The 11,598-nt window shown below is 59.4% G+C and overlaps 3 protein-coding genes across 8 annotated transcripts; 1 reads left to right on the top strand and 2 right to left on the bottom strand.

Annotated features, from left to right (window-relative positions):
* Positions 1–88: 88 nt before the first annotated feature.
* On the bottom strand, positions 89–5,836 carry LOC113443897 (uncharacterized). 6 transcript variants are annotated; one of them, XR_015739753.1, is made up of 12 exons: positions 5,627–5,836; positions 4,938–5,107; positions 4,628–4,685; positions 4,230–4,377; positions 3,868–3,930; positions 3,468–3,539; positions 3,041–3,094; positions 2,468–2,495; positions 2,161–2,214; positions 1,252–1,305; positions 852–890; positions 178–339 (listed from the first exon to the last, which is right to left on the bottom strand). XR_015739753.1 is itself a non-coding variant. In XM_026712401.2 (12 exons), the coding sequence occupies exons 1-12, from the start codon at positions 5,700–5,702 to the stop codon at positions 306–308; spliced, it is 873 nt and encodes a 290-aa protein (XP_026568186.1). In that variant the 5' UTR covers positions 5,703–5,836; the 3' UTR covers positions 178–305. The 6 variants fall into 6 exon arrangements, 5 of the variants coding, with proteins under 5 accessions (XP_087770637.1, XP_026568186.1, XP_087770639.1 ...); XM_026712401.2 differs by having other exon boundaries at positions 2,445–2,495; XM_087914511.1 differs by lacking the exon at positions 1,252–1,305 and having other exon boundaries at positions 89–339.
* Positions 5,837–6,152: 316 nt separating this feature from the next.
* Positions 6,153–10,375, bottom strand: ANAPC2 (anaphase promoting complex subunit 2). The gene is made up of 12 exons (XM_026712391.2): positions 9,670–10,375; positions 9,445–9,577; positions 9,161–9,335; positions 8,920–9,039; positions 8,707–8,824; positions 8,402–8,583; positions 8,171–8,312; positions 7,872–7,947; positions 7,556–7,759; positions 7,199–7,328; positions 6,749–6,984; positions 6,153–6,543 (listed from the first exon to the last, which is right to left on the bottom strand). Exons 1-12 carry the CDS (start codon positions 10,263–10,265, stop codon positions 6,331–6,333), a joined length of 2,325 nt encoding a protein of 774 aa, XP_026568176.1. The 5' UTR covers positions 10,266–10,375; the 3' UTR covers positions 6,153–6,330.
* On the top strand, positions 10,272–10,989 carry SSNA1 (SS nuclear autoantigen 1). The gene is made up of 3 exons (XM_026712590.2): positions 10,272–10,411; positions 10,530–10,729; positions 10,824–10,989. The coding sequence occupies exons 1-3, from the start codon at positions 10,360–10,362 to the stop codon at positions 10,923–10,925; spliced, it is 354 nt and encodes a 117-aa protein (XP_026568375.1). The 5' UTR covers positions 10,272–10,359; the 3' UTR covers positions 10,926–10,989.
* Positions 10,990–11,598: the final 609 nt, after the last annotated feature.

The raw sequence follows: 11,598 nt of genomic DNA, 5'->3' as shown, positions 1-11,598 counted from the left end.
GATAAGAATTTTTCTTTGGAGGGATGCAAAATTTCATTGTATGTACACTGTGTATATATATGTACAATGACAGTAAAGAATTCAATTCAAAATGCAACAGCATTCTAGAACACTCCAAGCCAAGCTTCTCACAAGAAACGGGTTCTATGGCACACGCAGCAAAATCAACAGACTAAGAAGAATTAAACCATGGTTTAATAGGAAGGGGGTCCCTGTGTTCCCCACCAGAGGGGCCACTTCACAGTCCAAGGAGTCCGAAGAAAAGTTCATATACGGTGTATCAGCCCATTTCCGAGGCGAGTCTCCTATTCCACTTCGTCGTAAATGTGATTGTCGTGTCTGTATAAACAAAAGCCAGTATGATACGGTGCCTGTTTTTTTCACACAAAACAAGATCAGTGGGGTAGACACAATGATTTTGCACATTAAGGGACCAAAACAACATAAAATACTTTCAGCAAAGACTTCCACCAATACAGGGACTGTTCTATCTTCAGCTCCTCTTGTAATGATTCCAAACATGAAATTTGCATGCTGGATTGACATTTCCTTCAAGCTGTCCACTGCACCATCAAGTTCCCTTTCCTGACTAGTCCTACCCAGTTCAGATCCCAGTAATGCAGAGGTGAAGCTTAGATGATTTGGGGTGCCGGCATGCATGGCTTTTTCCCTTGTCTATGCCTTTTAAAGGCGTGATGGTTTAAACCAACGCCCTGTCTCCTGAAACCTGCATTTCCCTCTTACCGTTTTGGGTCAAGGAGAACGTCTTTGGAAAAAACAAAAACCATTTCCACACAAAACAGCTGACTCAGCCTGCCCATCTCCCACAGTCCCAGGAAGTGCTAACTCACCCTTGAGGTGTCATCCCAATCTCTGGAGAGCCTCCCATTCTGGGAAGGAAAGAAAGGTACAGAGCATCCTATTAGGGAAGGTGCTAAATGAGCAGAACAACTGCTCGAAGGATCTGAGACAGGAAAGCAGATAACTTCCTGTCTTCCCCCCTTGCAAAGAGGCTGGGGGTGATCAGGGGACCACCTCTTTCTCCTGATCAGAGTTACCAAAACTCTTAGCCGCTCACTGGCTAAAGGTTCACAGAGACGACATTCAGGCGCAAAGGCCCGCTTCCGCTTGGCCTCAGTTGACATGGCCGTGCTACAATTCCCCCAGGCATCTAATTGCTAGCCCCTTCTAGGCCTCTGCAGGAGGACGAGATCGAAAGAGGGAGCACTTCTTTCGACCCACAAAACTTACACAGCTGTACGGTGTGACTCTTCCACCTTCTCATACTTTTTTGCTGAGGGAGGGCTGAAATACAAATGGATCCTGCTGGATGAGAGCAGTCAACCAGGCCCCCAGGTGTACTGTGGTAGATACTTTCTCACTTCGGTTCCTCCTTCCCAGCCCACCGACAAATCTACTGATGGGCAGCTACTGGACATGGAGGCTCTAGGAGTGTCAATCTGGATTTCTTCCAGGGCCAGCGGGAGGGCGGTGGTGCGGGACGGAGGCCTCCTGCAGTACCCTGCCAGCCAAAACAAGGCACGGGAGGTCCCTGCGCCTCATTTTTACCCTCCGTGGCCTGTTTTCGGCCCATTTTTCGGCCTGTTTTCAGCTTGTTTTTCAGGCAGTTTCCAGGACCATTTTTGGACCCTTTTCAGGCCTGTTTTGGCTAGGAGAGTGCTGCAGGAGGCCATGGAGGGTGAAAATGAGGCACACATGCACCCCGTTTTAGCTGCCAGAGGCACTGTGGGCCGGTCCTTTGGTATTTTCCAGGCCAGCCCCGCAGGCTGGATTTAAGCACCCTGCAGGCCACATCTGGTCTGTGGGCCTTGAGATTGACACCCCTGCTCTAACGCTGCCAGTTCCAGGTGTCGCCCAGTCTAGACCCAAACAGGCTCCCTGGGAGCAGAGCACACCGGAAGTTTACCTAGCAGCTCACAGGTACAAGCGCACCTACAGACAAGCTTTATCTTAAGGGCTCAGGCACATTGACGGAGAAGGAAACCCTGAGCCATTGTTCAGTAAGGATTTCCAGTTTCTTCTAGACAAGGTCAGCTCACGTGATTCCTTATTAAAGCATACATAGGGACCGGCAGTGCCTTAGCTGTGGCCTCTCTTACTGGAGGATTTAAAACTTCATCCCAGATCCCTCACACTCACCTGGAAAAGGGCTGAGCCCCTTTGGGGATTATGTACTCCCTCTCCTTGGGGGTCCTGGAAGCAGAAAGGAAGGGCTGCAGCAGCCAAGGAGAGCAGGGGACGGACCGCAAGGGTTGGGGCTCGGCAGGATCTCTGCTACCTAGAGAGGCATCTGCCAAAAGGATCCTAAGCCCAGACAAGGAATCTGCTCCCGGCTTTTAAAGAGCAAACGCCTTCTGCCCCCCGGGGCAAGCGCACCCGCCAGCCCTGTTCCCCCAGCCCCACACTGCCTTCTTCCTACTGACTTGGGTGGCGATGACGCGCTCACGTTCTGGTAGTGGAGTTTTTGACGGGTCCTGAAACGAAAAGGACACCCACGAACAGCTGTTGGGCTGTGGAGGGGGACTTCCACCCGGCAACGGGTGCTTCCGGGTTAGCAAAGACACACACACACACACACACACACCATCATTTCTTAAGTCTGATTTTGACTGCCGAGGACGTTGAGGCTGGAAGGAACGGCCTGAGCCAGAAAGCATATCCTAACTTCCTCACTCCTCCCCAAAAGGCTGCGGCGCCTGATTCTTCATGGGGCAGAAGAGAAGCCAAGAGGTGCTCTGCTTCTCAGCAGCGGCCCAGGGCACATTGAGAGCCCGCTTCAGTCCTGAAAGGGGGCTGAAGGCCTCTTTAGTAGCCCACAAGATCCCCAAATGCTGTCAGAGAGCACGGCTTTGCCACCAAGCCAGCCCTGGTCTCCTGTTAAAACAGCATTTCTACCGCTTGCCTTGAGAAGCCTAAACAAACCCTAAAAGCAGCTCTGAAAGAGCCACCCAAGAGAGGCCCTTTTTTTCCCCGGGCATCCCGCCCCGTTCTGCCCACCCACCTTCTCTCGCTGACCCACCTGGGACCGGGATTCAGCTCGCTGACACTCAGGTAGCCGTCCTCTGGGGCATGCCTGAAAGGGGACAAGAATGGGCTTCAGGGGTCCAGCAGAGAAAGGGAACCAGCTCCTCCTCCCATCTCCTCCTTGAGTTAAGCTCCTCAATCCCACACGGGGCCCAACCGAGACCTCTGGGCTGTTTTCTGAACCAGACAAAAACACTTTTCTCCTCCAGGCGTCCGAACTTAATTGCGCTAATAAAGACTCTTTCAGACCTCCTTGTTTTCGGCAAGATATTCTTTCCCCCAGGAGCTTTAAAGCAGTCCCTTTAAGAGTGCCCAAGTGGCCAAATCCCAGAAGCTCAAAATCCACACTGGGATAGTTCCTGGTTTTGTCCGGGCTATAAAGGAAGCGCTGCTCTGAGGCCAATGCCAGAGCTGTTACTCACGGGGTGGCTGGACGGAGGTGACCAGGGCCAGATGTCCTCATGGTCATGTACGTATGGTCTGGGCGAGGGGGTCTGCAAGTGGAGGGCAAGAATGCAAGAGGCCTGCGTCCATCTTCGGCACACACCTTCCTTCCTACCTTCCTTCCTTCCCTCCCTCCCTCCCGAGGCCCACCGCACCTGAAGCAGCAGACCAAACCTGAGACAAGGACCAGCTGCCTGAGCAGACAAAACCCTCAGCTGGCTAATCAGTTTTCTTCCTGATCCTGAAGTCTTCAGGTGAGACCCCACTCTCGGTTACTCGCCCTCGACAATCCAGATCTCGAGAGGCAGACCCTACCCCCCGCCCCCCGCCCACCTCTGAGTGCCTGCAACGGCCCCCCGCTTGATCGGATTCACTTACGGGATAGGAGGAAGAGTCCTTCTGGAAGGAGGATAACCAATTTTCCCTTCCTTCCCTGTTTTCCTTGAGACGGACAAAAGACACGAAAAGGGTGGGGAGCGAGGCGGAGGCAGTGAGCAACCCTGGCCTGCAAACTCAATCCTCTGGCCTGCAGAGTTTGCTTCACCATCTCCATCACTGGACCCTCCGGCAGAGCCAGGAGGACAGCCAAGGGAGGAGGTGGCACCCCTGCTGCTTGCAATGAATGTCCAGCCCCAGAAAGACCTGGCTGGTTTCCAGCCCCTAGGAAGCTTCCGCAGTGGCTGCAGGAAGGAGACCCAGAAGAGGCCCTCAGGCCTCCCTTCCCGGCCCGCAAGACTCACCTTTGTTTATCCGCCATCCGCAAGACACAGACCGCCACCACCAGAAGGACCGAAGTGGAAAAGAAGCCCAAGAAGGCCAAAGCGGCCACAATCACTGCCAGGGTCCCTTTGGACAGCACTTCAGGGCAGCTGCCCTCCGCTCGGCCCACTGAAGGCACGTGAAGGAGAAGCAGAGTCAGGGGGCAGGAGGGGTACCCTCTCCCCCCCAAGTCTTCTGTGGACGGATGCCCTGGATCCAGGATCCAGGCAGCAAGAGGCAGAAACGGTCCTCTGAGGCCGCCTCCGGCCCTCCCAGCAGGTTCTCAGTGGAGCAAAGCCACACCAAATTCCCCGGACCACGGGGAGGAGGGAAGGGGTGCAGCTCCCCAAAATCACAGGCAGCAGGGAGAAGCCCTTACTGGGAATGGAGATTTGCCGGTGGCCAGCTTCCGCGTGATCCCCAGCGTCTTCGGGATACTGTTGGGGATAACACTGGGTTACAGACTCAGACCAGGCAGGGTTTGCATTGGGGGGGGGGGGTCTCTTCATCCCGTTATCCTTCCAACCCTCCTGCTGCCAATGCCGTCACCCCCACAGCACAGGGGGCTGCGACTTGCCCATTTGGGGACCCTGAGATTCCAAGGGGGTGGGGGGAAGGAGGATAACCATGCCCCTCCAAACTGGGTTGTCGCAGAGGGCGTTTCACAGCGAGGGCTCCCGGAGGCTGACCTTCCTCACAGCTCTTCGAACAATCCGCTGACTGAATCCTTCTTCGTCCTCCTTCTCTTCCACTTCCCCTTCCTTCCAGTCATCGTTCAGAGAAGCAACTATTTTCTTTTTGTGCTTCGGGTGGGAATTGGCTGGAGAAGCTCTCGAGGCCTCTGCTCTGTTCATTCTCACTGCAAACCAACGGAGAATTCTGAGCGCAAAAAATGGATGTAGGAGATTTGGCCTGGGTTCTTCCCACCCTGCCCACAAATTTATATTTTGTCTGCTTGTCTTCCGCCCCCGCTCCAGTTGCGGGCTGCTTTCAGATATCTCAAATTTTTTGATGCCTGCCTGGGGGCTACAAGTGCGCTCGGATTTAAAACCCAAATACCCTGCAGCGTGTCTGGCTCCTGGCTTTCTTCCCAGCCCCAAACCCAAGGTGGCTGATCAGGCCCGTTACTCACACGAAGCCAAGGAAAGGACGCTTATGATGAACAGGCCGGCCAGTTGCATCCTGGAGCCCTGAGCCCAACCTCTCCCCATCTCCCAGGAGCCTTGAAAACCCCTCCAGCCAGGCAGGAGCTCCAAGGGAGCCTCTGTGACCTCACAAGGTCCCAGAACTTTGGCCGGCCAATGGGCAGCTCCAGCAGTCGCAGCCCCACTCCTCCTCCGAAGGAAGCCTCAGGAAGACCACGGCCTCAGTCACTCACCCCAAGTCCTCCGTGGCAGCCGGTGGCTCTCTGCTCCTTCTCCGCCTTTGTCAACTGCCTTTGAGGGGTTCTCCATATCCGCAGCGTCCAGTTCTTTTCGGCCTTTCCTGCCAGCCCGACTCGGCTACAATCCACGCTTTGTGACAGGCATTAAAAGCGGCTGGGCTGATACTCAGAAGCCTTCCTGCCCAAGAGACCCAGTGCCAGTTTCCCTTCCCTTCCCAGGGGACCACATCCCTGTTCCTGGGATGGCCCACGGAGGGGGAGGCCACGGCCCTTGGCCAAGGGAGCTCCCCCAAGCTTCGTCCCTTTCCCCACCTCTCCGGCATCGGTCCTTGGCAAGAAACGCACCCCAGGCAGGCAAGGAGAAAGGTACCCATCCAGCCAAACCGCCCCACCAGCCCTATGTCTCCCCGATACGCTGCAGAGGGCCTTGGAGGGAACCGTTGGCAACGGACCGAATTGCAAGGGGGAGCGAGCCGGCCCGATTCACGGAGAAAAAAAAATACACCGCCGTCCCAACGGCTCCGAGGGAAGCCACTTTATTATGAACCAGGAAATCCATCAAAACAAAACGTTTTGCTAGCAGTCTCTGGGGCCGCACGCACGCACACACACACACACTGGCCACATGTACCAAGGCGAAACAAGGCAGCACCCCAGGCCAGGGTCCAAGGGTGACCCACACCCATCAGGTGCCGCCCTCAGTTGCAGCTTTTGGGCAGGCGGTAGACACCCCCCGAGTAGCTGAGCTGCTGGTCCCGGACCTTCTTCTGGAGGAAGACCTGTAGCTCCTGGATGTCGATCTCGGTCACCATGGGGCCGGTCATCACGAAGATCTTCAGCATGCTGTGGATGCGTTCCAGGGAGAGACTCTCTAGGTTGGTCAGCATGGCCTGGATGTAGGTCCAAAAGAGCTGCAAAGGGGGCGTAAGGACACAGAAACGAGGTCAAGGCGGAGATCGGAACCGCCGCATGGCAGCAGCGGAACCAAGGTGCTTCTGGGATCCAGTCAGCCCTGAGCGTGAAGGCTCCCTTGTTGTGCCCAGACAAGGGCGGGTCACCCAGCCAAAAGCCAGCGCTTAGACCTCTTAGCCTCCTCCTCCTCCCCCAGATGATCACCTGCAGCTCCTCCTCCTTCTGGTCCGCCTGGGAGGCCATGGCCGAATCCCCCTCCTCATCGCTGTCGATCAGCACCACCTTCTCGGCCTGGTCCTTCAGCTCCTCCTCGATCACCGTGAAAGTCCCGGGGGGCTCCTCCCTCAGCACCCCTTGCTGCAGCCAGAGGGTCATCTTGCGCCGCAGGGAGGCTGCAGGCACCTTCAGAGCTTCACTCAGCTCCTCCAAGGTCCACGTGCCTGCAAAGAAGGCCCCCCACACCCTGCTTAGGGCCCAGCAGTGCCACCTAAGGGCCCCACCCCCAAGAAGGATGTCCTAGTAGGAAACCTTCCCTCCATCTCCCTTGACGCTGCCAAATGCGTCCCCTCCCCGTGGATTGCCTCCTATGGCCCACATCTGTGCGTGTGCGCCTAGATCTCCTTTGCGGGAGAAGGGCAGAAGCTGGAGGCCTACTTTTGCCCTGGAAGTGCAGGATGACAGCCGCGTGCACCGGCGACACAGACAGGGAGAGCGTCCGGTCCGCCAACTCCACCTCCAGGTTCACCAAGCCCAAGTGATGCTTCCAGTTCAAGGTCCTCATGGCCTGGGAAGAAGCCGAAAGGGAGCATTACGGCTGCTCACGCTGAGGGGCCGCATGTGCTGTTCCACACAGGAGCACGCCGCAGGGCGTCCTGGGTGAAGGGAGAGGAACAAGAAAGGAACAGCCGAATCCTAGAAGGGACCTGGGCTGTTCCCGGAGGAGAAACAGAAGGCCGCCTTCGTGGTTGGCTGCCAGCTGCGCACGGCTGAGCTTCCCGCATTCTCTTCTACCTTCAGCTTCTCGTACTTCTTGGCGTAGGCCTCCATGGCTTCCTTGATCTGCCCCGGGAGCTCCAGTTTCTCCTCCTTCAACGGGGGCCAGAACTCGCTGGAGAGGATGATGGCCACAAGGCTGAAGGGAGGCCTTTCCTGCTCCGGCAGCTTCTGTTCCTCATCGCGAATGTTTGCGTTGATGCGCCGAGAGTCTGCCATGTCCTGTGTGGGAGAGAGGGAAGGAACTGGGGCGCCCGAGCTCGTCTGGACAGGCCACCGTGGGGCCGAGTACAACCAGCCTTCGGAGGGACCAGGGGTGGTCTGGAACACCTACTTTGAGCATGACCTCACAGTAGTGCATCTGGGCCTCTCCGAAGCGCAGCTTCAACAGTTCCACATTTCGGATCTCCCTGGAGCGAGAAGAAGGCAGGGCTGTTGCCGAGGCCTCTGCTGCTCACCTCAGAGCCTGCGCTCCTGCGGAAAAGCTCCCCTGACCCCGGAGGAGAACGCCCCGCAACCCTCCTTGTCCCTGGCCGCAGCAGAGCGAAGGGCGGCTTTCTGGCTCACGGGGCTCCCTTTGCTGGCTGTGCCTCAGGGGACTTGGCGCAGCTGCGGGCGCCTCTCGGGCCTTACCTCTCGGCGCTGTAGTTGAATTGATGCAGCAAGCGGTCAGCCAGCAGCGTCCGGTACTCGTTGATGAAGAGGTCTTTGCTGCCGTAGATGCTCACCAGCAGGCTGATGATGTCCGAGGAGCGGCGCTTGGAACTGGACTTCCCTGGTAAAAAGTGGGTGTAACGGGCAGAGGCCAGAAGCCTCACGGACCCGTCTCCCCCAAAGCATCTTCCAACCGCAGCCCCAACTCACCGGGATCGGCATCGACCGGATCGGGCACCCAGTCCTCGGGTTCAGAGACATCATCCTCGCTCTCCTGGCCATTCTCCAGTGTCACTGGGTCGGCTTTGGAGAGCTCATTTGCCAGGTCGGCCGATCCTTCCGCATCCCCCGTCAGACCGGCCACGATCTGCCGCACGGTATCCTCCCTGGTCCTAGGGATGAGTACGTGCGTGTGTGTGTCTGTTCTGTGGCTTATGGTCTGCCACCCAACCGTGACGCCACACCAGCAAAGGCAAGCCAGGGCATCCGGAGAGGCGCCCACCAGCCCCTCTCACCTCAAGTACTTCCGGATGGGCTCACAGGCCACTTCCAGGATCACCATGGAAGAGTCCAGCTCCCGCAGGGCTTTGATGGCAGAGATGTAAAGGGTGATGATGTCTGAAGTGTTCACCCCTGAAACAGAGAGCCGGGAGGCTAGTCGCAAGGCTGAGAAGAGGAAGACGGGGTGGGGGTGGGGGCTTTGGTGTTGCAGAGCCGCCATCACCCACCGGGATGGAGCAGCCGCAGTTCCAAGGCGCTTTTCAGGGAAGTCAAGAGCTGCTGCCGCTGATTGGTCCTTTCCAGGCAGTACTTCAGGTCTTCCACGGCAGGCTTCGACTCCGGGAAATCTGCAAGAGGGAAGGAGGAAGCCTGAGGAAGGGCAACCCAGCGCTGGGCCTGCTCCGCAGACAGGATGCTCAAGCCGGCTTGGGGTGGGTGGGAGCGGGGTGAGGGGGCTGCCAGGCTCACCGCGGATGATGCTGAAGAGCTCCTCGATGCGCATGCTGGCATACAGGCGGTAGAAGAACATCTGGACGTGGCAGCGCCATCGCTTCAGGGTGCTGCTGGCAGCCGGGCCGGGCAGCCCCCCGGCGCTTTCTTGCAGAAAGACTCGGCTGAGCCACCCGATGACCTTGTCGATCCACTGGGGCAGGGCAGAGAAGGCGAGACCCCTTAGCCGGGGGGAGGGTCGGCGGGCAGGGAGAGGGGCCGCCCCGGCCTCCATCCCAACCTCTCCTCGCCCCCCTGCCCACCTCTTGGAAGTCGCCGAGGAAAGAGCGCTCGTACTCGCCCCGGCAGCGCCACTCCACGCGCTCCTCGATCATCCCGTGCAGGACGTGGGTCACGGCGTCGGCGCTCACCCGCTCCAGTAGGTTGAGCTCGTGGCTGGAGGAGGGGAGACAAAAGACCCCGCTCAGCAGCCCCGCCGACCCCCGAATCAGCCCGGCCGCCCCTTCCCCGGGCCCCCCGGTACCCACAGGATGGCGTTGAGCTGCTGGAACTGCTCCATGGCCAGCGGGCAGCAGCAGCGCTCCTCCCCGCAGCCGCAACCCGAGCCGCCGCCGCCGGCCTCCTCCTCGGCCCCGCCGTGCTGCCGCATGTAGATGCGGAAGCTGCGCCCGTAGAAGCGGCGGACGGCCTCGCGGAAGTCGGCGGGGGGCGCGGAGAAGAGGACGGCGCGCAGCAGGGCCCCGGCTCTCTCGCGCGGGCCGCCCGGGCAGCAGCGCCCCGCCGGCCTCGCCCACTCCTCCAGCAGGCCCAGGCCGCGCAGGTAGGGCTCCAGGCGGCGGCGGAGGAGCCCGAAGGCCTCCAGCAAGCGCCGCGGACAAGGCGGCTCCCCGCCGGCCCGGCTCCAGAACTCGGGCGCCAGCCGGGCCTGCAGGTCCCGCTGCAGCACCTCCAGCAGCCACTCCTCCAGCGCCGACAGCAGCCCGTGGCGAGCCAGCACCGCCGCCGCCGCGCGCAGCTCGTCCGCCGCCGCCCCCGGGGTCCCCGGGCCCTCCGGACCCAGCCCCAGAGCGGCGGCCGGCACCAGGCCGGTGCTGAGGGCGTGCCAGGCGGCCGAGAGCTCCATCGCGCGGGCGGGCGGGCGGGCGGCCGTTGGAGGAGGAGGAGGAGCCGCCGGGCGGGAAGGCAGCCGGGCGGAGAGAGCAGCAGCGGCGGCGGCGATGACCCAGCAAGGCGCGGCGCTGCAGAGCTACAACAACGAGCTGGTCAAGTGTAAGCCGGGCTGGTGGGTGGGTGGGTGGGGAGCGTTGAGGCGGCGGCGGCGGCGGGGGTGGGTTGGGGGTCGGCGCAGTTCCCGGGAGGCCCTGAGCCGCGCCCGCGCCCTCCGCAGGCATCGAGGAGCTGTGCGCCAAGCGGGACGAGCTGAGCCGGCAGATCCGGCAGGAGGAGGAGGAGAAGGCCAAGCTGCAGGGCGACCTCCGCCTGCTGACCGAGCGCCTGGCCCGCATCAACGAGACCCTGGCCCACAAGATGGCCTCCCGCAACGAGTTCGACAAGACCATCGCCGAGACCGAGGCGGCCTACATGAAGGTGAGAGAGAGCCCGGACCTCCTGCGCCCCCCACCCACCGCAGCCCGGCCCAGCCCGCCTGACCAGGCTCCCCCTTTTTCCCGCCCCGCTGCAGATCCTGGAAAGCTCGCAGACGCTGCTGAACGTGCTGAAGAAGGAAGCCGGGAACCTGGCCAAGGCCACCGAGTCCAAGAGCCTCCCGGCCAAGGACAGCTGAACTGGGGGTGGGTGGGTGGGGGGCGCTTGGGGAGCACTAAATAAAGTGGATGGGTTTTGCAAAAGAGCCTCCTGCAGCTTTCACTTGGGGGGGGGGAGGCAGAGGGTTTGCATGGGGGGAGGCTGGGGCCTTTCCCAACCCCCTCCTCCCTCTCTCTCTCTCTCTCTCTCTCTCACACACACACACCCCTTGCCCCCCAACGCAGGTGGGCAGCAAGAGGGAAAGGAGTTTCCAGCAACTGCAATGACCAATGCGGCTTTTCTTTGTGGGACACAGCCACCCAGATCCTCAGAGGAGGGAACGTGGCGTTTTTTATTATTAAATTTTATAGGCCACCCATCTCGCCGTTTTTTGAGGCAACCCTGAGCCCCGAAGGAAATTTGGGGTGGCGCTGACCTGGCATCTTGGAAATGGTGGGTGGCTCCTGCAGTGCAGGGAGAGCGGAAGGGACAGGTAGAGGAGGTGGAACCTGTAGCTGCGGCTCCCCTGGCAGCGCAGAAAGGTAAATAGAAAAACAGCAAGGAAGGCTTCCCGAACCGTGCACGGTGTTAGCTCTGCGTAGAAAGGGAAGCCCAATTCTATTTTGGCCTAGCGAATAGAGATTGTTCTCCGCCATCCGGCCTCTTTTTCCTCCAGCCTTCTATGCTTTCGCAGCTCCCCTGATCACGAACCC

The sequence above is a fragment of the Pseudonaja textilis genome, chromosome 17, assembly GCF_049901715.1.
Source record: "Pseudonaja textilis isolate UNSWEBS1 chromosome 17, rPseTex1.2, whole genome shotgun sequence".
Lineage (NCBI taxonomy): Eukaryota > Metazoa > Chordata > Lepidosauria > Squamata > Elapidae > Pseudonaja > Pseudonaja textilis.
The sequence above is the reverse complement of the archived record's forward strand: the minus strand, read 5'-3'. Positions and strand labels throughout refer to the sequence as shown.

What these genes read in the sequence shown, in the direction of transcription:
- ANAPC2 (XM_026712391.2), bottom strand. Translation starts at nt 10,265, where the DNA reads ATGGAGCTCTCGGCCGCCTGGCACGCCCTCAGCACCGGCCTGGTGCCG. An exon ending in CCCATCCGGAAGTACTTGAG is followed by an intron (nt 8,584 to 8,706) that starts GTGAGAGGGGCT and finishes ACTCATCCCTAG; the next exon opens with GACCAGGGAGGATACCGTGC. An exon ending in AGAAGTACGAGAAGCTGAAG is followed by an intron (nt 7,329 to 7,555) that starts GTAGAAGAGAAT and finishes GCTTCTTCCCAG; the next exon opens with GCCATGAGGACCTTGAACTG.
- LOC113443897 (XM_087914511.1), bottom strand. Translation starts at nt 5,702, where the DNA reads ATGGAGAACCCCTCAAAGGCAGTTGACAAAGGCGGAGAAGGAGCAGAG. An exon ending in CGGATGGCGGATAAACAAAG is followed by an intron (nt 3,931 to 4,229) that starts GTGAGTCTTGCG and finishes GTCCGTCTCAAG; the next exon opens with GAAAACAGGGAAGGAAGGGA. An exon ending in AGGACTCTTCCTCCTATCCC is followed by an intron (nt 3,540 to 3,867) that starts GTAAGTGAATCC and finishes CTCCACTTGCAG; the next exon opens with ACCCCCTCGCCCAGACCATA.
- SSNA1 (XM_026712590.2), top strand. Translation starts at nt 10,360, where the DNA reads ATGACCCAGCAAGGCGCGGCGCTGCAGAGCTACAACAACGAGCTGGTC. An exon ending in CAACAACGAGCTGGTCAAGT is followed by an intron (nt 10,412 to 10,529) that starts GTAAGCCGGGCT and finishes CGCCCTCCGCAG; the next exon opens with GCATCGAGGAGCTGTGCGCC. An exon ending in CCGAGGCGGCCTACATGAAG is followed by an intron (nt 10,730 to 10,823) that starts GTGAGAGAGAGC and finishes GCCCCGCTGCAG; the next exon opens with ATCCTGGAAAGCTCGCAGAC.